This window comes from Oncorhynchus tshawytscha, linkage group LG08, assembly GCF_018296145.1.
Source record: "Oncorhynchus tshawytscha isolate Ot180627B linkage group LG08, Otsh_v2.0, whole genome shotgun sequence".
Taxonomy (NCBI): domain Eukaryota; kingdom Metazoa; phylum Chordata; class Actinopteri; order Salmoniformes; family Salmonidae; genus Oncorhynchus; species Oncorhynchus tshawytscha.
Genome location: NC_056436.1, coordinates 81,897,646 through 81,922,118, shown reverse-complemented (window position 1 = coordinate 81,922,118; position 24,473 = coordinate 81,897,646). Strand labels below are relative to the sequence as shown.

Genomic DNA, 24,473 nt, shown 5'->3' with positions numbered 1-24,473 from the left:
GGAGGGTACTATGGTGTTGAATGCCGAGCTGTAGTCGATGAACAGCATTCTCACATAGGTATTCCTCTTGTCCAGATGGGTTAGGGCAGTGTGCAGTGTGGTTGAGATTGCATCGTCTGTGGACCTATTTGGGCGGTAAGCAAATTGGAGTGGGTCTAGGGTGTCAGGTAGGGTGGAGGTGATATGGTCCTTGACTAGTCTCTCAAAGCACTTCATGATGACGGATGTGAGTGCTACGGGGCGGTAGTCGTTTAGCTCAGTTACCTTAGCTTTCTTGGAAACAGGAACAATGGTGGCCCTCTTGAAGCATGTGGGAACAGCAGACTGGTATAGGGATTGATTGAATATGTCCGTAAACACACCGGCCAGCTGGTCTGCGCATGCTCTGAGGGCGCGGCTGGGGATGCCGTCTGGGCCTGCAGCCATGCGAGGGTTAACACGTTTAACTGTCTTACTCACCTCGGCTGCAGTGAAGGAGAGACCGCATGTTTTCGTTGCAGGCCGTGTCAGTGGCACTGTATTGTCCTCAAAGCGGGCAAAAAAGTTATTTAGTCTGCCTGGGAGCAAGACATCCTGGTCCGTGACTGGGCTGGATTTCTTCCTGTAGTCCGTGATTGACTGTAGACCCTGCCACATGCCTCTTGTGTCTGAGCCGTTGAATTGAGATTCTACTTTGTCTCTGTACTGGCGCTTAGCTTGTTTGATAGCCTTGCGGAGGGAATAGCTGCACTGTTTGTATTCAGTCATGTTACCAGACACCTTGCCCTGATTAAAAGCAGTGGTTCGCGCTTTCAGTTTCACACGAATGCTGCCATCAATCCACGGTTTCTGGTTAGGGAATGTTTTAATCGTTGCTATGGGAACGACATCTTCAACGCACGTTCTAATGAACTCGCACACCGAATCAGCGTATTCGTCAATGTTGTTGTCTGACGCAATACGAAACATCTCCCAGTCCACGTGATGGAAGCAGTCTTGGAGTGTGGAGTCAGCTTGGTCGGACCAGCGTTGGACAGACCTCAGCGTGGGAGCCTCTTGTTTTAGTTTCTGTCTGTAGGCAGGGATCAACAAAATGGAGTCGTGGTCAGCTTTTCCGAAAGGGGGGCGGGGCGGGGCCTTATATGCGTCGCGGAAGTTAGAGTAACAATGATCCAGGGTCTTTCCACCCCTGGTTGCGCAATCGATATGCTGATAAAATTTAGGGAGTCTTGTTTTCAGTCTTGGGAAAGACCGTAAGTAAAACTGTTAGTCTACACTGAAGCATGTGACAAATACAATTTGATTGGATTTGTAAGTCATGAGTTGCAACAATAATTCTTAGCTATGCAACAGGATGAAATGTTGCAGGTTGGTAAATTATCCCAGAGGGCTATGTGCAGCCTACAGGGGTAAGGCTATGATATGGAGTCTTTACAGCTGCCTACCCCTCCCTGCAAGATCAGCATGACCTTTCTCCTCAGAGACGGAATTCATCTGTAAAGTAAAATCCATCCCTGGATGGATGGAGGGATGGATGGATGGAGGGAGGGAGGGATGTATCTACTGTGTGTTTCACATGTCCATTGACTATGTGTGTTTTTCACATGGACTCTTCCTCAACATGTATTATAAACCAACATTTTTATTTTTTTATTTTACCTTTATTTTACTAGGCAAGTCAGTTAAGAACAAATTCTTATTTTCAATGACGGCCTAGGAACAGTGGGTTAACTGCCTGTTCAGGGGCAGAACGGCAGATTTGTACCTTGTCAGCTCAGGGATTCGAACTTGCAACCTTTCGGTTACTAGTCCAACGCTCTAAAATGACAGATTCAGATCAATCCATACAATTCTTCAATTCTTCATCTTACTGCAGTGAGAATTCAATATTATTGGGCACATTATAGGCCTGATATAATTAAATAGCCTCTAGGCAATAGGAAAAATAATCCATGCATGAAACCTATGATTAGGTAACCTATTATGTGTGATGTAAATCTGACGGGGCGTGTATTCGGTGTATTACGGTAAAATGTCAACTCCATAGACTTGAAACACCCACAAGCCTAAATTTTGCGTAACAGGATGAGCAATCCACTGATCTACACCCTGTTTCCCCTTCTAGAACGTGGGTCGGTTCAGTTTGTTTTAAGATCAGTTTTTTTGATTTTTTTGAAAGAGAACCGCCCAACTGGTCGAGTTGAGTGAGTTGTTGTGAGTGAGAAGCACAGACCTCTTGAGAGACCATACCACAGCCCGGCGAGGCGCAGTGTTCAGAAGAGTTGGTAACTCTAGTCAAGGACTGGTAGGGTTGACGAGAGGACGCGGGGCAGGCATGGGTTGCAGCCACAGCAAGGTGCGTGGCAGAATTAGCAAAACAATGTTATTTATTCATCTCTGTTGTGAAATAATCTAGTATATTAAGTAACCAAGTGGTGTTTTGTTATTGTAGCTGCCCATTGTCGCACGGATTCGTAGCACAACACAGGCGTGTTGATATATTTTTTTAATCGATCAAGCGAAATAGTTTGTTAGATTATAGTCTAATTGCCCACGTGCGTTAATCTCCAGTGGATTTTATTTATGGGGATTAGCATCGTGTTTTGCAACGCGTGATGTATTCTATCAGTCAATTTGTGCGAAGTTTTCTACAAGTTTTTATTGGAAACAGATGTGCTGAAAATAATTTTAAAAGATGTCTATCCTCTGAGACGGACTTTCCCACGGTTTCAAACTCTACTTGTCAAACGTAACAGTGCAGGGAACTCATCTGACGTCATTCTTCCGCATTAATTAGAGGAAGTTACAGGTTGACCAGACATTGACAGTTACTGGTGGTGATACATTGTATCAATGATCTTCGGTGTCATTGTATCGTCATCATCACCAGTAAATTCTACATTATATTAATTGATTGACACCCTGTAGCCTACATAGTCAGTGAATTACATCTGTGAAGTTTTTTACATTTTTTTACATTCTGATCATAGGAGTTGTTGGGTTTTTCTACTTAAGTGGACAAAATGAGTTGCTGTTTCCTGTGACGACTACTGAGAACTACAAATTGCACTGTTTTGTGATGGGAAAGAAGTGACTTGAGGATATGGAGTGTAATAATTAACATGCACGTGTTAAATGTATTTTAAGTAGGCTACAGTTAGATGTTCTAGTACTGCCTCTGACATTTACAACCAGTGGCACAGGTTTATATTACCACCCAGAAATAATACCCCAGATTGTACCACTACCAGAAGGCGTTGAAGAGAGAGACTAGATTGATGAATCATTAAGTTTAAATTTATTTCCCCTTCAAACTCATCTGGCAATGCATCAAACAGTCACACATTGAGACCACTCACACAGTTAAAAACAGAGGGTATCCTTTGATTGGTTTAGTCAAGATTCTCTGTGAGTGTATTTCTTCATTTCTCAATGGTGGTGTTTGACATAGAAAATATGTTTTCTTCTACAACAACAGACATGAGTACTTAAGAGGTACTGCAAACCAAGCCACTGGCGAGCTGTATAGCAGCGTCTGCAGAGCAGATCACAAAACCATCTGTTTGGCTGGTTGACGTAGGCAACTGGAGAAGTGTGAAGGTCTGCTAGAGAGGGCTCTACAAGAGAAGCCTGGAGACACACACACACACACACACACACACACACACACACACACAGCAATATGGGTCTCCATACGGACCATGATGAAAATGCCACATGAAGAGACTCCTCCTCAGCCAAGTGTTAATGGCATATCACGGAACATGGGTTTCTCATGTGTTTCTCATGTGTTTCTCATGTGTTTCTCATGTGGTTTCTCATGTGGTTTCTCATGTGTTTCTCATGTGTTTCTCATGTGGTTTCTCATGTGTTTCTCATGTGTTTCTCATGTGTTTCTCATGTGTTTCTCATGTGTTTCTGTTTCTCATGTGTTTCTCATGTGTTTCTGTTTCTCATGTGTTTCTCATGTGTTTCTCATGTGTTTCTCTACTTGAAAGACTCAACCACAGTCTAAATGAAATGTCCTTTAACTAAGTCTGAATGTCCTTCGTTGTATTGAAGATGTGGTTTTAGTTTTCTGAATTTCCTTTGAGTTGGGGGGGGCTGTTTTTCTAGTTCTATCAGCCCCATGGTACATGTCTGTCGCCTATGCGTGTACCTTTTGACAGGCCAGTTCTTTATTCACATTTTTTTTTTTGGGGGGTTCGCACTCTTCTTGGAAAGTTTTTTTTCACCTCTTGTGAGAGCATACCTGGACTAGATATTTCTCACAGAAGTCAGAAAACATTCAATCTTAACCTTGTACTCTCGGGGTCAGGAAGAACTTGTAAACATAAGGATTCCGGTGTAGACTACAGTCTGCCATGGGGCTAGGATGTTCCCTGTGCGTTTAGTCAGTGAACACAGAACTCAACGTTGGAAGTTTCTCCTATGTTTAAAAAGACTGGGGAGACCGGGTCTCCGTCCCAAATGGCACCCTATTCCCTCTGTAGTGCGAACTGCTATTGGCCCTGGTCAAAAGTAGTGCACTACATAGGAAATGGGGTCCCATTTGGGGCGTACGGCCTGAGAAAGAAGAGGTGTGATTTATGGTCGTGTTAGAGCCTTTCCCAACCCCACCTCAACATGTGCCCCTGGACTTGTGTGTTTAAGATCCTTAACTGAGATTTAAAGCAGGTAATAAAACGCATGCCCATCACACATCATGTTAAGATCCTTTTATTGAGATTAAAGCCCATCACACATCATGCTATACTGGTCTCTACAGTGTCTTTCTGGAGTCACTTTTCTTATTGGACTATTGGAGCAGCCAGGTTGGTGAGAAGGAACACAGTATTTATTGGAGCAGCCTGGTTGGTGAGAAGGAACACAGTATTTATTGGAGCAGCCTGGTTGGTGAGAAGGAACACAGTATTTATTGGAGCAGCCTGGTTGGTGAGAAGGAACACAGTATTTATTGGAGCAGCCTGGTTGGTGAGAAGGAACAGTATTTATTGGAGCACACAGTATTTATTGGAGCAGCCTGGTTGGTGAGAAGGAACACAGTATTTATTGGAGCAGCCTGGTTTGAAGGAAGCAGCCTGGTTGGTGAGAAGGGTATTTATTGGAGCAGCCTGGTTGAAGGAACACGGTATTTATTGGAGCAGCCTGGTTGAAGGAACACGGTATTTATTGGAGCAGCCTGGTTGAAGGAACACGGTATTTATTGGAGCAGCCTGGTTGAAGGAACACGGTATTTATTGGAGCAGCCTGGTTGAAGGAACACGGTATTTATTGGAGCAGCCTGGTTGAAGGAATTGGAGCAGCCTGGTTGGTATTTATTGGAGCAGCCTGGTTGGTGAGAAGGAACACAGTATTTATTGGAGCAGCCTGGTTGGTGAGAAGGAACACAGTATTTATTGGAGCAGCCTGGTTGGTGAGAAGGAACACAGTATTTATTGGAGCAGCCTGGTTGGTGAGAAGGAACACAGTATTTATTGGAGCAGCCTGGTTGGTGAGAAGGAACATGGTATTTATTGGAGCAGCCTGGTTGGTGAGAAGGAACACGGTATTTATTGGAGCAGCCTGGTTGAAGGAACACGGTATTTATTGGGGCGGCAGGGTAGCCTAGTGGTTAGAGCGTTGGACTAGTAACCGAAAGGTTGCAAGTTCATATCCCCGAGCTGACAAGGTACAAATCTGTCATTCTGCCCCTGAACAGGCAGTTAACCCACTGTTCCTAGGCCGTCATTGAAAATAAGAATTTGTTCTTAACTGACTTGCCTAGTTAAATAAAGGTGAAATAAATACAGCTTGTACGCCGTGTTGCTTGGATACCTATGTGTTTATACAGCGGTAGTGGTTGTGGGATAACGTTGTGTTGTTGTAGGAGGTCAGAAGGTGGCTGGTCTCCATGGACTGCAGGGCAGCAGCATGGAATTGCCCTACTTACAAAAACAGTTATGATTGACCTCGCTGTAACTCCTTAGTGTAGTAGTCTATGCTCAACTAGTATAGGTTATTCTACAACAACGTAATGTATCTAATGCAGAAATGTTTTTATTAAGACTCCATAATTTACTAGTTTGAAGTAAATCACATTGTACAACCAGTATGACGACCCAGGTCAGCTGTTGAATCATAAAACTGTAGCATAGACATGTTACGTAACTTTTGAACAAACTAATGATTCATTTCCAGTCATGTGGGTACTAATCACTCCCTGTGAGAGAGCCATATGGGTCAAGCACCAATCAGAAGCTTTACATAAGATCTTACCCTGCTCCAGTTTACAAACAAGTTCTGTGGTCCCTGGCACTTCAAAACATCCAAAATCAAATGTTATTTGTCACATGCGCCGAATACAAGTGAAATGCTTACTTACAAGCCCTTAACAAACAATGCAGTTTTAAGGGGGGGTGTTTTCAAAGTATTTACTAAGATCAACTGAAGTAAAAACAAAACTTTTTGTTCTTATTTATAATATAATATTATATATATATAATATTTATAATATGTTGCGATATTGTCGTATTGTATTCCTACATCAGACTCACTCTTTTCTCCTTGTAGAGGAAAAGCAAAGTGAAAGAGGAAGAGAAGACGGTGAAGGAGGTCAGAGGTCAAGATGGAGGAGGTGAGGGGTGTGGTTTCCTGTTGTGTTGTAGACTGACGCTGTGACTCCTCCTCTCCTGTTGTGTTGTAGACTGACACTGACTCCTCGTGTTGTAGACTGACACTGATTACTCCTCCTGTTGTGTTGTAGACTGACACTGACTCCTCTCCTGTTGCGTTGTAGACTGACACTGATTACTCCTCCTGTTGTGTTGTAGACTGACACTGTGACTCCTCCTCTCCTGTTGCGTTGTAGACTGACACTGTGACTCCTCCTCTCCTGTTGCGTTGTAGACTGACGCTGTGACTCCTCCTCTCCTGTTGCGTTGTAGACTGACGCTGTGACTCCTCCTCTCCTGTTGCGTTGTAGACTGACGCTGTGACTCCTCCTTCTCCTGTTGCGTTGTAGACTGACGCTGTGACTCCTCCTCTCCTGTTGCGTTGTAGACTGACTCCTCCTCTCCACTGTGACTCCTCCTCTCCTGTTGCGTTGTAGACTGACGCTGTGACTCCTCCTCTCCTGTTGCGTTGTAGACTGACGCTGTGACTCCTCCTCTCCTGTTGCGTTGTAGACTGACGCTGTGACTCCTCCTCTCCTGTTGCTTGTCTGGTTGTCTTTTATTACATCTCTGATGCAGAGGGTTTTACACATCACACTGCCTATTGACTCATTATAAAATCCTCTATTATTAGGCCCACTAATAACCTGTACATAATAACTGGGCTCCAGTATGGCTCAGTTTGTAGAGGATAGTGCTTGCAACACCCTGGGCTGCTCGTACGTAATAATGTATGCATGCATGACTAAGTCACTTAGCGTCTGCTAAATGGCATAAAATATCTGAGTGTTTTAAATGACACACACTTTGTCATGATCCCGGTAGGTTGAAATGATGTCACTACACCCAGAAACTGGTTGGAATTACAGATTTTTAAAGGGACATCAAAATGACCTAATTTCAACCAGTCAGTTTTGAATGCTTCGATGGCCTTGTGTCAACACTGCTGTCTGCATTAGAAGACTCAACAGGTACTGTCTTGTGTACTTGGTGTGTACTCTGTTGTCATGCAATTATGGTTCTCAGGGTCATGCCTTCACCAAGTGCCTGAGTGAACAAGACTGTGTTGGCCTAGCCTGCTGAGCTAAAAACCTAAGACATTAACTCTGAGATCTAACACAAGTTTCCATGTCTCAGGAAGGTCAATCATCAATCGGAACGTGGTTCACCAAACTAGTCTTGAGTTCCTCAGGAAGTTGAACTGGAGCCCTCCCCTATACATATCGGAGTAGCTCTAAGTACTTTATAGTCAGACAAATTGAGTTAGTATATTCTAGTGGTGTTGTATTGCGTCTAGTCTGACCAGTAAAGTTTGCAGCCAGGTCTGGTTTGGTTCAACCCCTCTGCCAACTACGTTATGGGAATGGCTCAATCACACAGTACTAAGCAGTAGACGAAGCCTGTGGAGCATACTGTACAATATACATGATAGACGTGAATAGAACTGATTTCTTATCCTACATGTCTACATAATATGTTTCTATCTGAGCATTCTAGCAAGGTTTTTGTCTTGATAACCACAGCCATGGGTCGTGTTCTGGTACATTGTAACATAGCGAACGTAGAATTTTGCCATGTAGAACAATACTTTTTGTTATTGCACATGTTCAGGTATTCCCTCCCTGTTTTTCTTCTGTTTGTTACTTACTGAATACAACCCTGGTATCCCCTCCTCCAGGTAAAGTCCCTCTGGAGGAGCTGAACGTGGGTCTAGAAGCAGAGAAGCAGCTGGGTCAGTATGAGTGGCAGCTGAAGATCCTACGGGAGGTGCTGTCTGCCTCTGGGACTCAGGAGAGGGAGGAGCTACTAAAAGACCCAACCCAAGGAGAGCTCTGTGCCCTGGTCCACAACATCATTGAGAAGGTATCTAACCCCATAGAAAGTTCTGGTCCACAACCTCATTGAGAAGGTAGCTAAAGCCCCATAGAGAGCTCTGGTCCACAACATCATTGAGAAGGTAGGTGACCCTTAGACCACAGAAGATTCATTTCCATTCTAACCAAATGGATGGGTAGCCAGGAACCAAATTAATAGATAGGATGGGTAGCCAGACACCAAATGGATGGGTAGCCAGACATCAAATGGATGGGTAGCCAGACATCAAATGGATGGGTAGCCAGACATCAAATGGATGGGTAGCCAGACACCAAATGGATGGGTAGCCAGACACCAAATGGATGGGGTAGCCAGACACCAAATGGATGGGTAGCCAGACACCAAATGGATGGGTAGCCAGACACCAAATGGATGGGTAGCCAGACACCAAATGGATGGGTAGCCAGACACCAAGTGGATGGGTAGCCAGACACCAAGTGGATGGGTAGCCAGACACCAAGTGGATGGGTAGCCAGACACCAAGTGGATGGGTAGCCAGACACCAAGTGGATGGGTAGCCAGACACCAAGTGGATGGGTAGCCAGACACCAAGTGGATGGGTAGCCAGACACCAAGTGGATGGGTAGCCAGACACCAAGTGGATGGGTAGCCAGACACCAAGTGGATGGGTAGCCAGACACCAAGTGGATGGGTCATCCTTTAGCCCACTTATTGTAGACCATCAATCCACTACTACCTTAAGTGTGATCTGGACCACCGTATCACTGAGAAGGTAGATAGTCACTGCTAGCCCACTTCCCTCAGCTCACTGCTAGCCCACTTCCCTCAGCTCACTGCTAGCCCACTTCCCTCAGCTCACTGCTAGCCCACTTTCAGATCCTCAGATCACTGCTAGCCCACTTCCCTCAGATCACTGCTAGCCCACTTCCCTCAGATCACTGCTAGCCCACTTCCCTCAGATCACTGCTAGCCCACTTCCCTCAGATCACTGCTAGCCCACTTCCCTCAGATCACTGCTAGCCCACTTCCCTAACCTGTCCCTATATTCACTGTATAGCCTGTACCATTTACATTCACCATATACCATCAGCCAGCAGCATACCACCCTGCATCCCACTGCTGGCTTGCTTCTGAAGCAGAGCAGGGTCGGTCCTGGTCAGTCCCTGGATGGGAGACCAGATGCTGCTGGAAGTGGTGTTGGAGGGCCAGTAGGAGGCATCCTTTCCTCTGGTTTTAAAAAAATATCCCAATGCCCCAGGGCAGTGATTGGGGACATTGCCCTGTGTAGGGTGCCGTCTTTCGGGATGGGATGTTAAATGGGTGTCCTGACTCTCTGAGGTCATTAAATATCCCATGGCACTTAATTGTAAGAGTAAGGGAGTTAACCCTGGTGTCATGGCTAAATTCCCAATCTGGCATTCATACCATCATAGCCACCTAATCATCCCCAGTTTACAGTTGGCTCACTCACCCTGTCCAATTTCATTCATATAATCTATTATCCCAGGTTTGTTACTGTAAATACCATCTAATATGTTCCCTGTACAATTTACCATTAAAAATAACCATCTACAAATGCCCTGTCCAATTTATTTACCATTCACCATATACCATCTACTATATCCCTGTACAATTTACCATTCACCATATACCATCTACTATATCCCTTTCATTTACCATTTACATTCACCATATACCATCTACTATATCCCTGTTCCATTTACATTCACCATCTACTATATCCCTACTATTTACCATTCACCATCTACATATACCCTTACCATTTCATCCACCATATACCATCTACTATATCCCTGTACAATTTACCATATACCATCTACTATATCCCTGTACCATTTACATTTACCATTCACCATATACCATCTACTATATCCCTGTACAATTTACCATTCACCATATACCATCTACTATATCCCTGTACCATTTACATTTACCATTTACATTCACCATATACCATCTACTATATACCCTGTACCATTTACATTCACCATATACCATCTACTATATCCCTGTACCATTTACCATTCACCATATACCATCTACTATATACCCTGTACCATTTACCATTCACCATATACCATCTACTATATCCCTGTACAATTTACCATTCACCATATACCATCTACTATATACCCTGTACCATTTACCATTCACCATATACCATCTACTATATCCCTGTACAATTTACCATTCACCATATACCATCTACTATATACCCTGTACCATTTACCATTCACCATATACCATCTACTATATACCCTGTACCATTTACATCCACCATATACCATCTACTATATACCCTGTACCATTTACATTCACCATATACCATCTACTATATACCCTGTACCATTTACATCCACCATATACCATCTACTATATACCCTGTACCATTTACATCCACCATATACCATCTACTATATACCCTGTACCATTTACATTCACCATATACCATCTACTATATACCCTGTACCATTTACATTCACCATATACCATCTACTATATACCCTGTACCATTTACATCCACCATATACCATCTACTATATACCCTGTACCATTTACATTCACCATATACCATCTACTATATACCCTGTACCATTTACATTCACCATATACCATCTACTATATCCCTGTACCATTTACATTCACCATATACCATCTACTATATACCCTGTACCATTTACATTCACCATATACCATCTACTATATACCCTGTACCATTTACATTCACCATATACCATCTACTATATACCCTGTACCATTTACATTCACCATATACCATCTACTATATACCCTGTATCATTTACATTCACCATATACCATCTACTATATACCCTGTACCATTTACATATACCATCTACTATATACCCTGTACCATTTACATCTACCATCTACTATATACCCTGTACCATTTACATCTACCATCTACTATATACCCTGTACCATTTACATCCACCATATACCATCTACTATATACCCTGTACCATTTACATTCACCATATACCATCTACTATATCCCTGTACCATTTACATTCACCATATACCATCTACTATATACCCTGTACCATTTACATTCACCATATACCATCTACTATATACCCTGTACCATTTACATCCACCATATAAACTATTCAGACACCTTTACTTTTTCCACATTTTGTTACGTTACAGCCTTTGGCTGAAATTGATTTTTTTTTTAAATGTAATCTACAAATAATACCCCATAATGACAAAGTGAAAAAAATAAAGGTTTTTAGATTTAAAAAAAAAAACAGAACTTATTTACATAAGTATTCAGACCCTTTGCTATGATATTTAAAATTGAGATAAGGTGCATCCTGTTTCCATCGATCATCCTTGAGATGTTTCTACAGCTTGATTGGAGTCCACCTGTGGTAAATTCTATTGATTGGACATGATTTGGAAAGGCACACACTTGTCTATATAAGGTCCTGACAGTGCATGTCAGAGCAAAAACCAAGCCATGAGGTCGAAGGAATTGTCTGTAGAGTTCTTAGACTGGACTGTGTCCAGGCGCAGATCTGGGGAGGGGTACCAAAACATTTCTGCAGCATTGAAGGTCCCCAAGAACACAGTGGCCTCCATCATTCTTAAATGGAAGAAGTTTGGAACCGCCATGACTCTTCATTGAGATGTCCGCCCGGCTAAACTGACCAATCGGGGGGCGATGGGCCTTTGTCAGGGAGGTGACCAAGAACCCGGGGGTCACTCTGACAGAGCCAGAGTTCCTCTGTGGAGATGGGAGAACCTCCAAGAAGGACAACAATCTCTGCAGCACTCCACCAATCAGGCCTTTATACTCCGAGTGGCCAGGCGGAAGCTGGAATGAAACCAATATGTAAGGCAGGTCCTCGCCAGACATCACCGGCAACAACGTCGCCTATGGGCACAACCCACCATCGCTGGACCAGACAGGACTGGCAAAAAGTGCTCTTCACTGACTAGTTGCGGTTTTGTCTCACCGGGGTGATGGTCGGATTCGTGTTTATCGTCGAAGGAATGAGCGTTACACCGAGGCCTGTACTCTGGAGCGGGATCGATTTGGAGGTGGAGGGTCCGTCATGGTCTGGGGCGGTGTGTCACAGCATCATCGGACTGAGCTTGTTGTCATTGCAGGCAATCTCAACGCTGTGCATTACAGGGAAGACATCCTCCTCCCTCATGTGGTACCCTTCCTGCAGGCTCATCCTGACATGACCCTGCAGCATGATAATGCCACCAGCTATACTGCTGGTTCTGTGCGTGATTTCCTGCAAGACAGGAATGTCAAGGTTCTGCCATGGCCAGCGAAGAACCCGGAACTCAATCCCATTGAGCACGTCTGGGACCTGTTGGATCAGAGGGTGAGGGCTAGGGCCATTTCCCCCCCCAGAAATGTCCGGGATCTTGCAGGTGCCTAGGTGGAAGTGTGGAGTAACATCTCACAGAAAGACCCTGGGTCTCGACCCCGCCCTGTGCAACTGGATACAAGACTTCCTGACGGGCCGCCCCCAGGTGGTGAGTGTAGGTAACAACATCTCCACCCTGCTGATCCTCAACACTGGGGCCCCACAAGGGTGCGTTCTGAGCCCCCTCCTGTACTCCCTGTTCACCCACGACTGCGTGGCCATGCACGCCTCCAACTCAATCATCAAATTTGCGGACGACACTACAGTGGTAGGCTTGATTACCAACAATGACGAGACGGCCTACAGGGAGGAGGTGAGGGCCCTCGGAGTGTGGTGTCAGGAAAATAACCTCGCACTCAACGCCAACAAAAAAAAGGAGATGATTGTGAACTTCAGGAAACAGCAGAGGGAACACCCCCCCCATCCACATCGATGGAACAGTAGTGGAGAGGGTAGTGAGTTTTAAGTTCCTCGGCGTACACATCACGGTCAAACTGAATTGGTCCACCCACACAGACAGCGTTGTGAAGAAGGCGTAGCAGCGCCTCTTCAACCTCAGGAGGCTGAAGAAATTCGGCTTGTCACCAAAAGCACTCACAAACTTCTACAGATGCACAATCGAGAGCATCCTGTCGGGCTGTATCACCGCCTGGTACGGCAACTGCTCTGCCCACAACCGTAAGGCTCTCCAGAGGGCTCTCCAGAGGGTAGGGAGGTCTGCACAACGCATCACCGGGGGCAAACTACCTGCTCTCCTGGACACCTACACCACCCGATGTCACAGGAAGGCCAAAAAGATCATCAAGGACATCAACCACCCGAGCCACTGCCTGTTCACCCCGCTATCATCCAGAAGGCGAGGTCAGTACAGGTGCATCAAAGCTGGGGCCGAGAGACTGAAAAACAGCTTCTATCTCAAGGCCATCAGACTGTTAAACAGCCACCACTAACATTGAGTGGCTGCTGCCAACATACTGACTCAACTCCAGCCACTTTAATAATGGAAATTGATGGAAATGTATGTAAAAAATGTATCACTAGCCACTTTAAACAATGCCACTTAATATAATGTTTACATTACATCTCATATGTATATACTGTACTCTATACCATCTACTGCATCTTGCCATCTTTATATCTTTATGTAATACATGTATCACTAGCCACTTTAAACTATGCCACTTTATGTTTACATACCCTACATTACTCATCTCATATGTATATACTGTACCCTATACCATCTACTGCATCTTGTCTGTGCCGTTCTGTACCATCACTCATTCATATATCTTTATGAACATATTCTTTATCCCTTTACACTTGTGTGTGTATAAGGTAGTAGTTGTGGAATTGTTAGTTAGATTACTCGTTGGTTATTACTGCATTGTCGGAACTAGAAGCACAAGCATTTCGCTACACTCGCAATAACATCTGCTAACCATGTGTATGTGACAAATAAAATTTGATTTGAATCCTGTAAATATTTACATTCACCATCTACCCTTTCCACACTGAGCAGAGCCTAGCCAACTGTACTGTGCTGGCCTGACTATACAGCATGTCCACCATTAGTGGAAGAGGACAATGTGAAAAGAACGTATCCATGCCAACGCAGTACAGTTGGCACGATAGTATGAAAAGGGCATTAGTGTTTAATTAGTGTGAGCCACAAAGCCACTACTACAACATATTATTACTAAGCAGATCAGAACAAGTCAATCTGTTCCTCCTGCAGGATTGCATTGTGATTTGTATTTGAATTGCACAGTGTCTTACACAAACAACTTGGTTAGCCTTTTGAGTTGAGGTCTCAGTGGCTGCACCCTAGTCCCTATATCGTCCCTAAGGGCTCTGGTCTAAAGTAGTGTAATACAGGATGCCATTTGGGACAGTACCCATGTTTCCAGGGACACGGCCCATGTTTCCACCATGTTTCCAGGGACACGGCCCATGTTTCCAGGGACACGGCCCATGTTTCCACCATGTTTCCAGGGACACGGCCCATGTTTCCAACATGTTTCCAGGGACACGGCCCATGTTTCCAGGGACACGACCCATGTTTCCACCATGTTTCCAGGGACACGGCCCATGTTTCCAGGGACACGGCCCATGTTTCCACCATGTTTCCAGGGACACGGCCCATGTTTCCAACATGTTTCCAGGGACACGGCCCATGTTTCCAACATGTTTCCAGGGACACGGCCCATGTTTCCAGGGACAGGGACGGCCCATGTTTCAGGGACAGGGACACGGCCCATGTTACCAGGGACACGGCCCATGTTTCCAGGGACACGGCCCATGTTTCCAACATGTTTCCAGGGACACGGCCCATGTTTCCAGGGACACGGCCCATGTTTCCAGGGACACATGTTTCCAGGGACACGGCCCATGTTTCCAGGGACACTGCCCATGTTTCCAGGGACACGGCCCATGTTTCCAGGGACACGGCCCATGTTTCCAGGGACACTGCCCATGTTTCCACCATGTTTCCAGGGACACTGCCCATGTTTCCAGGGACACGGCCCATGTTTCCAGGGACACGGCCCATGTTTCCAGGGACACGGCTCATGTTTCCAGGGACACGGCCCATGTTTCCAGGGACACGGCCCATGTTTCCAGGGACACGGCCCATGTTTCCAGGGACACGGCTCATGTTTCCAGGGACACGGCTCATGTTTCCAGGGACACGGCTCATGTTTCCAGGGACACGGCTCATGTTTCCAGGGACATGTTTCCAGGGACGGCCCATGTTTCCAGGGACACGGCCCATGTTTCCAGGGACACGGCCCATGTTTCCAGGGACACGGCCCATGTTTCCATGACACGGCCCATGTTTCCAGGACACGGCCCATGTTTCCAGGGACACGGCTCATGTTTCCAGGGACACGGCTCATGTTTCCAGGGACACGGCCCATGTTTCCAGGGACACGGCCCATGTTTCCAGGGACACGGCCCATGTTTCCAGGGACACGGCCCATGTTTCCAGGGACACGGCTCATGTTTCCAGGGACACGGCTCATGTTTCCAGGGACACGGCTCATGTTTCCAGGGACACGGCCCATGTTTCCAGGGACACGGCTCATGTTTCCAGGGACACGGCCCATGTTTCCAGTGACACGGCCCATGTTTCCAAGGACACGGCCCATGTTTCCAAGGACACGGCCCATGTTTCCAGGGACACGGCCCATGTTTCCAGGGATGTGCAGCTTGAAGTCAGTGACTGAAGGCAGAATAACCAGAGCATCACAGTAACATGATGATGTCAAGTCATATATTGTACAGCTATTGGAGATAATGAACACATGCTGGTATTATACACCTGGTAGAGCAGGTCATCTGGTATTATACACCTGGTACACCAGGTCATCTGGTTTTATACACCTGGTAGAGCAGGTCATCTGGTTTTATACACCTGGTAGAGCAGGTCATCTGGTTTTATACACTTGTTTTGTTTATGTAACAAAGATCTCACTGTTTTTATATTTGGTTTTCACTTTGTCTAGCTCCTATGACAAGTGTGGCTGTACATGGCTTCAACCCCTGTCCTTGTGTTGTTGATCATTTCCAGGTGGAAACAGAGACGGCTGCTGACATGACTGTTCTCTATGTGGAGAAGAGCCAGAGGACCGCAGAGCAGCACGCGAGACAGCTGGAAGGCAAGTCAAGAGCATGTGAAATAACTTCTGTATGTAGATGGAATAACCATGTGGATTGTGTTGGAACTGGAATGCGAATGAGTAATCATTGACTGATGTTATCCCGGCCCGTAGAACTACATATAGAATTCCTATTATCCCCCACAGAACGGCAGAGGAGACAGAGTGAAGACAGAAAACGGCTAACGGAGACACACCAGGCAGCAGAGAAAGTGTTGAAGGTATGTGTGTTTAGTTGTCTCTCTAACTTGATCAGTTTGTATCACCTGTTTTGATGTACTGTGGTCTATACAGTACCTCTTACCTTCTAACTGTGTACTAGGAAGTACAGAACTGACCAGTAGGTTTTCTTTTAAAGGAGGAGGTAGAGGAGCTGACTACAGAGCTACACGTGTACAATCAGTTAAAGAAGAGAGTTGACGAGTCTACCTTCAAGAAGGACCTGCAGCGGAACATTCAGGTGTGTGTGCGCAGTGTGTCTGTTTCTGCGTGGCTTGTGTATGATCCCATAGCCTGTTCACTTAGTTGGACTGTTGTTTGAGACATCTGGTCTCCAGGTCTCATTACTATGCTGTTAATTTTATACTCTTCCTCTCGCTCCCCCTCCCCTTCTCTCTCTACTCTCGCTCTCCCCTTCTCTCTCTACTCTCGCTCTCCCCTTCGCTCTCTCCCTCGCTCTCTCTCGCTCTCCTTCTCTCCCGCTCCCTCCTTTCTCGCTCTCCCTCTCTCTCTCTCTCTCCCTCTCTCTCCCTCTCGCTCTCCCTCTCCTTCTCTCTCTACTCTCGCTCTCCCTCTCTCTCTCGCTCTCCCTCCTTCTCTCTCTTTACTCTCTCTCTCCCTCTCTCTCGCTCTCCCTCTCCTCTCTCTCTTTACTCTCTCTCTCCCTCTCTCGCTCTCCCTCTCCTCGCTCTCCCTCTCCTCGCTCTCGCTCTCCCTCTCCTCTCTCTCTCTCTCTCTCCTCTCGCTCTCCCTTCTCGCTCTCCCTCTCGCTCTCCCCTTCTCGCTCTCCTCTCGCTCTCTACTCTCGCTCTCCCCTCTCTCTCTCTCGCTCTCCCCCTCTCCTCTCGCTCTCTCCTCTCGCTCTCGCTTTCCCCTCTTGCTCTCCCCTCGCTCTCGCTCCCCTTCTCGCTCTCCCCTTCTCTCGCTCTCTCTCCCTTCTCTCTCGCTCTTGCTCTCGCTCCCCTCTCTCTCGCTCTTGCTCTCGCTTTCCCCTTCTCTCTCGCTCTCGCTCTCTCTCCCCTTCTCTCTCGCTCTTGCTCTCGCTTTCCCCTTCTCTCTCGCTCTCGCGCTCCCCTTCTCTCTCGCGCTCCCCTTCTCTCTCGCTCTCCCCTTCTCTCTCGCTCTCCCCTTCGCTCTCGCTCTCCCCTTCGCTCTCGCTCTCCCCTTCGCTCTCGCTCTCCCCTTCGCTCTCGCTCTCCCCTTCGCTCTCGCTCTCCCCTCGCTCTCGCTCCCCTTCGCTCTCGCTCTCCCCTTCGCTCTCTCTCGCTCTCCCCTTCTCTCTCGCTCTCGCTTTCTCTCTCCGCTCTCGCTCTCCCTCTCGCTCTCTACTCTCGCTCTCCCCTTCTCTCTCGCTCTGCTCTCCCCTTCTCTCTCGCTCTCGCTCTCTCCTCTCGCTCTCTCTCGCTCTCCTTCTCCCCGCTCTCTTTCTCGCTCTCCCCTCTCTCTCTCCCTCTCGCTCTCCCTCCCTTCTCTCTCGCTCTCTCCCTCTCCCTCCCTTCGCTCTCCTTCTCTCTCTCCTCTCGCTCTCCCTCTCGCTCTCGCTCTCCCTCCTTCTCTCTCTTTACCCTCTCTCTCCCTCTCTCGCTCTCCCTCTCCTCGCTCTCCCTCTCCTCGCTCTCGCTCTCCCTCTCCTCTCTCTCCCTTTTCTCTCGCTCTCGCTCTCGCTCTCCCTCTCGCTCTCCCCTTCTCGCTCTCCCTCTCGCTCTCTCTCTCGCTCTTCTCTCTCTCTCTCGCTCTCCCCTTCTCTCTCTACTCTCGCTCTCTCTACTCTCGCTCTCGCTTTCCCCTTCTTGCTCTCCCCTTCGCTCTCGCTATCCCCTTCTCGCTCTCCCCTTCTCTCGCTCTCTCTCCCCTTCTCTCTCGCTCTTGCTCTCGCTTTCCCCTTCTCTCTCGCTCTTGCTCTCGCTTTCCCCTTCTCTCTCGCTCTCGCTCTCTCTCCCCTTCTCTCTCGCTCTTGCTCTCGCTTTCCCCTTCTCTCTCGCTCTCGCGCTCCCCTTCTCTCTCGCTCTTGCTCTCGCTTTCCCCTTCTCTCTCGCTCTTGCTCTCGCTCTCCCCTTCCTCGCTCCCCTTCTCTCTCGCTCTCGCTCTCTCTCCCCTTCTCTCTCGCTCTCGCTCTCTCTCCCCTTCTCTCTCGCTCTTGCTCTCGCTTTCCCCTTCTCTCTTGCTCTCTCTCCCTTCTCTCGCTCTTGCCCCTTCTCTCTCGCTCTCTCTCCCCTTCTCTCTCGCGCTTCCCCTTCTTCTCTCTCGCGCTCCCCTTCTCTCTCGCGCTCCCCTCTCTCTCTCGCTCTCCCCTCTCTCTCTCCCCTTCGCTCTCGCTCTCCCCTTCGCTCTCGCTCTCCCCTTCGCTCTCGCTCTCCCCTTCGCTCTCTCTCTCTCTCTCTCTCTCGCTCTCCCCTTCGCTCTCGCTCTCCCTTTTCTCTCGTTCTCGCTCTCTCTCCCCTTCACTCTTACACTCGCTCTCCCCTTCACTCTCTCGCTCTCCCCTTCATCTCTTACTCTCCTCCTCCTCTCGCTCTCATTCTCGCTCGCTCCCCTTCGCTCTCGCTCTCCCCTTCTCTCTCTCGCTCTCTCGCTCTCCCCTTCGCTCTCGCTCTCCCTTTTCTCTCGTTCTCGCTCTCTCTCCCCTTCACTCTTACACTCGCTCTCTCCTTCACTCTTACACTCTCTCGCTCTTTCCTTCTCTCTCTCCTCTCTCTCCAGGCCCATGGCAGTCCTGGGCCATTCTGGGAGCAGGAGCAGGAGAGTCTGCTGTTTGTCATTGAGATGAAGAGTGAACGTATTCAGGAGCAGGGAAACAAACTGCTACAGATGCAGGTTCTGGTAGGTTGACTGGGACTTGGACTGGCTGACAGACTGACTCTTAGATTTCTCCAAGTCAAAGCTTATTCAAAGTGCATCATCACGGTCTCAATACACTTTACAGAGGAATAAAACAGAAACAAGAAATCTTAGGGTTATAGACTCTGGGTTATAGAAGTCTGACACCGTACCCAAACCGCGCGCAAATTTATTTTCTCCTCCCCCCCCACACCAAACGCCTTCACGAAACGCTGGTTGACCTATCTAAACAAACTGAACCAATTATATTCATTTGGGGACAGGTCGAAAAGCATTAAACATTTATGGCAATTTTAGTTAGCTAGCTTGCTGTTCTTAGCTAATTTGTCCTGGGATATAAACGTTGAGTTGTTATGTTGCATTTCAGGTAAAATAACAAGTCTTCACCACCTAACTTTGCATTTCTATCACGTCAGATGGAGAAAAATCTGTCTCTGGAAGATCAGGTCATAACTGTTTTACAGCAGAACGAGGACCTGACGGTTCGGATTGACAACCATCAAAGCCTTATACAGTAAGAACTGCTGCTGCTTATCAGCTGATATCCACACCATCTCTGTCTGTTGGAATATTCTGTTACCCTGGAGTTGTTGCTAACGGTCTGTTTCCCTGGAGTTGTTGCTAACGGTCTGTTTCCCTGGAGTTGTTGCTAACGGTCTGTTACCCTGGAGTTGTTGCTAACGGTCTGTTTCCCTGGAGTTGTTGCTAACGGTCTGTTTCCCTGGAGTTGTTGCTAACGGTCTGTTTCCCTGGAGTTGTTGCTAACGGTCTGTTTCCCTGGAGTTGTTGCTAACGGTCTGTTTCCCTGGAGTTGTTGCTAACGGTCTGTTTCCCTGGAGTTGTTGCTAACGGTCTGTTTCCCTGGAGTTGTTGCTAACGGTCTGTTTCCCTGGAGTTGTTGCTAACGGTCTGTTGCTAACTTCCTGTACCAGGAAGTCACATTGTAGAAGACTACATGTCAACAAGGCTGTAAATAGATGAACAAACTAACTTAAATTTAGCAAATGGCTTTGGCATTTAGATCAGATGTGAATGTGGTGCCACTTGGTGGAGAAAGTGGTGAGAATATTAATTAAAGTTGTGGCAGTTTACAGTACTTTAGTGTAAAAGTTAAATTTCACCATAGAAACTTGTGTAATTTCCTCTTTTACATTAAAGTATATAGATGCTGGAGGACTTTTTGGTGCTACTTCTACTTATGGCAATGCCTTTACACTTGTAGAATTTTGATGAACAGTGATTTGAGGTCAGCAAAATATTTATAAAATCTACTTTGCTACAGGTAATTTATTTTTTTCTCGCTCATTATGAATGTCTTCCTGTCAAACTATCAATGTAATACAGAGCATTCTGAAAATATTCAGACCCCTTGACTTTTACCACATTGTTACATTACAACCTTATTCTACAATTGATTAAGTAGTTTTTTACACACAATACCCCATAGTGATGAAGCAAAAACACATTTTACATAAGTATTCAGATCCTTTACTCAGTACTTTGTTGAAACACCTTAGGCAGCGATTACAGCCTTGAGTCTTCTTGGATATGATGCTTCAAGCTTGGTACATCTGTATTTGGGGACTTTCTCCCATTCTTCTCTACAGATCCTCTGAAGCTCTGTCAGGTTGGATGGGGAGCGTCGCTGCACAGCTATCTTCAGGTCTTTCCAGAGATTGGATTCAAATCCGGGCTCTGGCTGGGCCACTCAAGGACATTCAGAGACTTGTCCCGAAGCCACTCCTGCGTTGTCTTGGCTGTGTGTTTAGAGTCGTTGTCCTGTTGGAAGGTGAACCTTCGTCCCAGTCTGAGGTCCTGAGCACTGTGGAGCAGGTTTTCTTCAAGGATCTCTCTGTAGTTGGCTCCATTAATCTTTCCCTTGATCCTGACTAGTCTCCCAGTCCCTGCCACTAAAGAACATCACCACTGAAACCACCACGCTTCACTGTATGGATGGTATATGCCTGGTGATGAGCGATGCCTGGTTCACATAGTTCAATCTTGGTTTCATCAGACCAGATAATCTTGTTTCTCATGGTCTGAGAGTCCTTTAGGTGCCTTTTGGCAAACTCCAAGCAGGCTGTCATGCCTTTTTACTGAGGAGTGGCTTCCGTCTGGCCACTCTACCATAAAGGCCAGATTGGTGGAGTGCTGCAGAGATGGTTGTCCTTCTGGAAGGTTCACCCTTCTCAGGTTCTTGGTCACCTCCCTGACCAAGGCCCTTTTCCCCCGATTGGTCAGTTTGGCCGGGCGGCTCTAGGAAGTGTATTGGTGGTTCCAAACGTCTTCCATTAAGAATGATGGAGGCCACTGTTCTTCCTTCAATGCTGCAGAGTTTTTTTGGTACCCTTCCCCAGATCTTTGCCTCGACACAATCCTGTCTCGGAGCTCTACGGACATCCCTTTGTCCTCATGGTTTGGTTTTTGCTCTGACATCCACTGTCAACTGTGGGACCTTATATAGACAGGTGTATGTCTTTCCAAATCATGTCCAATCAATTGAATTTATCACAGGTGGACTCCAATCAAGTTGTAGAAACATCTCAAGGATTATCAATGGAAACAGGATGAACCCGAATTCAATTTCAAGTCTCATAGCAAAGGGTCTGAATACTTATGTAAATAAGGTATTTCTGTTTTTTTGTTTTAAATACAGTTGCAAAAATGTGTCATTATGAGGTATTGTGTGTAAATTGAGGTAAAACATTTATTTAATCAATTTTTAGAAAAACGATGTAATGTAACAAAATGTGGACAAAGTCAAGGGGTCTGAATACTTTCCTAATGCACTGTCTACGTGTCTTCTAATATTTGTCCTTCCCTGTGCTCCTGTCTGTAGGCAGCTCTCCAAGGAGCACCAGGACCTCCAAGGGACGTTAGACAGGCAGACAGGTCTCTGTCAGAGGCTCACCCAGGAGAAAGAGCAACTCATGTTTAAACTGAAGCACAGAGACTCCTGTCCTACGTTCCCATCCTTCCCCATAGTGTCTGAGATCTCCCCCAGCTGATCCACCCAGACCGAACAGGACAATCGGTTACTTCTGTCTTAATCCTGTCTAGGGTTGCAAGCATGGATCCGTTAACCTTCCCAAAATTCTAAAATTATTTTTTTCAGTAATCCCTGATTGGAGGATTCCAAGAATCCCTGATTGGAGGATTCCAAGAATCAGGAAGTAATATACACGGAGGGATTTCTCCAACCTGAAATTTTTCAAATGAAATTTCTGAAAAATCTGGGGATTGTGGGAACGTTTCGGGGCTTTTGCAACCCTACTGTAATCCTACTTTGACAACCAAAGTCCAGGTACCTTTACAAAGGGCTATAGTCACATGTTTGTTGGAACCTGATGCCAAAAAATTTTGATTTTTGTTTTTTCTCCGGTTTTATACCTGCTGTGCCGTAGAGTACATAATGTTTCTGTAGCAGTATGGTATTCATACAACAGGACTGTTTTTTTTTGTGTGGGGGTGGGGGGGGCATTGGGCACAGCCATGCACTGTTGGACTTAACTGACACCCTGCTGTTCAACTGAGATTCTCATAGTTGTGTTACTGTTCAACTGATATTATAGGTGAATGTGACAGTGTTCACTTTGATGGTTTGAATTGCAGTTGGAGAGGCAGATGTTCAATCATGTAGTACGTAGCTAGTAGCTACATCTTTATCTACCTTCTTCCTGAGACACTATTACGACGTCTGTCAAAGTTTTACGTCACTGAATATGGAGTAAATGTTACAGGATATAATGCAGTATATACAATTTAAACAGTAACTTTAGACAACAGCTTTTGTATTAGGGGTATGTTTGACTTTTTTGTTTCATACAATATGGGAAATGGATTGCCATGGTTTTATTTTTGCAGATGAGGACATTTTTGTGATTTTTTTTTTTTAAAGTTACAAAGAACCAAAAGCACTTCTCAGTGTTTTTAATTTGTATTTCTTCTGATGCACTAGCACTTTTAATCAGTATTCTACTAGTACTAAATGTGAGAAAGGTTGCTGTAAAAAAATATTTTTTTTACTCTTGTTTACTCCTGTGTTTTACATTTTGTTTGTTTACATTGACATTTGAATAATTTAGCCAACGCTCTTATCCACAAAGGCAGCGGATAGATCTAGGAGGAGAGAGAGAGCTTGAGTTACAATAAACATCTGCATCTGAACCACTGTACTTTGTGTTTGTGTGAAATGTGTCAGTGTCTCCACTAGGGGGCAGGTTGTGTGAAATGTGTCAGTGTCTCCACTAGGGGGCAGGTTGTGTGAAATGTGTCAGTGTCTCCACTAGGGGGCAGGTTGTGTGAAATGTGTCAGTGTCTCCACTAGGTTGTGTGAAATGGGGCAGGTTGTGTGAAATGTGTCAGTGTCTCCACTAGGGGGCAGGTTGTGTGAAATGTGTCAGTGTCTCCACTAGGGGGCAGGTTGTGTGAAATGTGTCAGTGTCTCCACTAGGGGGCAGGTTGTGTGAAATGTGTCAGTGTCTCCACTAGGGGGCAGGTTGTGTGAAATGTGTCAGTGTCTCCACTAGGGGGCAGGTTGTGTGAAATGTGTCAGTGTCTCCACTAGGGGGCAGGTTGTGTGAAATGTGTCAGTGTCTCCACTAGGGGGCAGGTTGTGTGAAATGTAATAAGCTAGTGTTAATTGTTTTAACTTTTTATATTCCATTTGACAGAACTCCTATTCTCTAGCTGTATTATTTAGTGTGTATTATCTTCCTATTTATACCAAAAGGCTCTTCTCAGATATTTAAAAAATAATAATTTAGTCTTAGGTAACAGTTATTTTTTTCCATACTGTGTGTAATGTGTTGTGATAAACGCTGGGGGGCAGAACAGGACAGTTGTGTGGAAAGAGTTGATGAGTA

General features: G+C 46.0%; 1 protein-coding gene across 1 annotated transcript; it reads left to right on the top strand.

Annotated features, from left to right (window-relative positions):
* The first annotated feature begins 2,062 nt into the window (after positions 1-2,062).
* LOC112255852 (coiled-coil domain-containing protein 69) lies at positions 2,063-23,783 on the top strand. The gene is made up of 9 exons (XM_024428680.1): positions 2,063-2,335; positions 6,532-6,595; positions 8,311-8,495; positions 16,464-16,551; positions 16,699-16,772; positions 16,910-17,011; positions 19,471-19,590; positions 20,025-20,122; positions 22,448-23,783. The coding sequence occupies exons 1-9, from the start codon at positions 2,315-2,317 to the stop codon at positions 22,614-22,616; spliced, it is 921 nt and encodes a 306-aa protein (XP_024284448.1). The 5' UTR covers positions 2,063-2,314; the 3' UTR covers positions 22,617-23,783.
* The last annotated feature ends 690 nt before the right edge of the window (positions 23,784-24,473 follow it).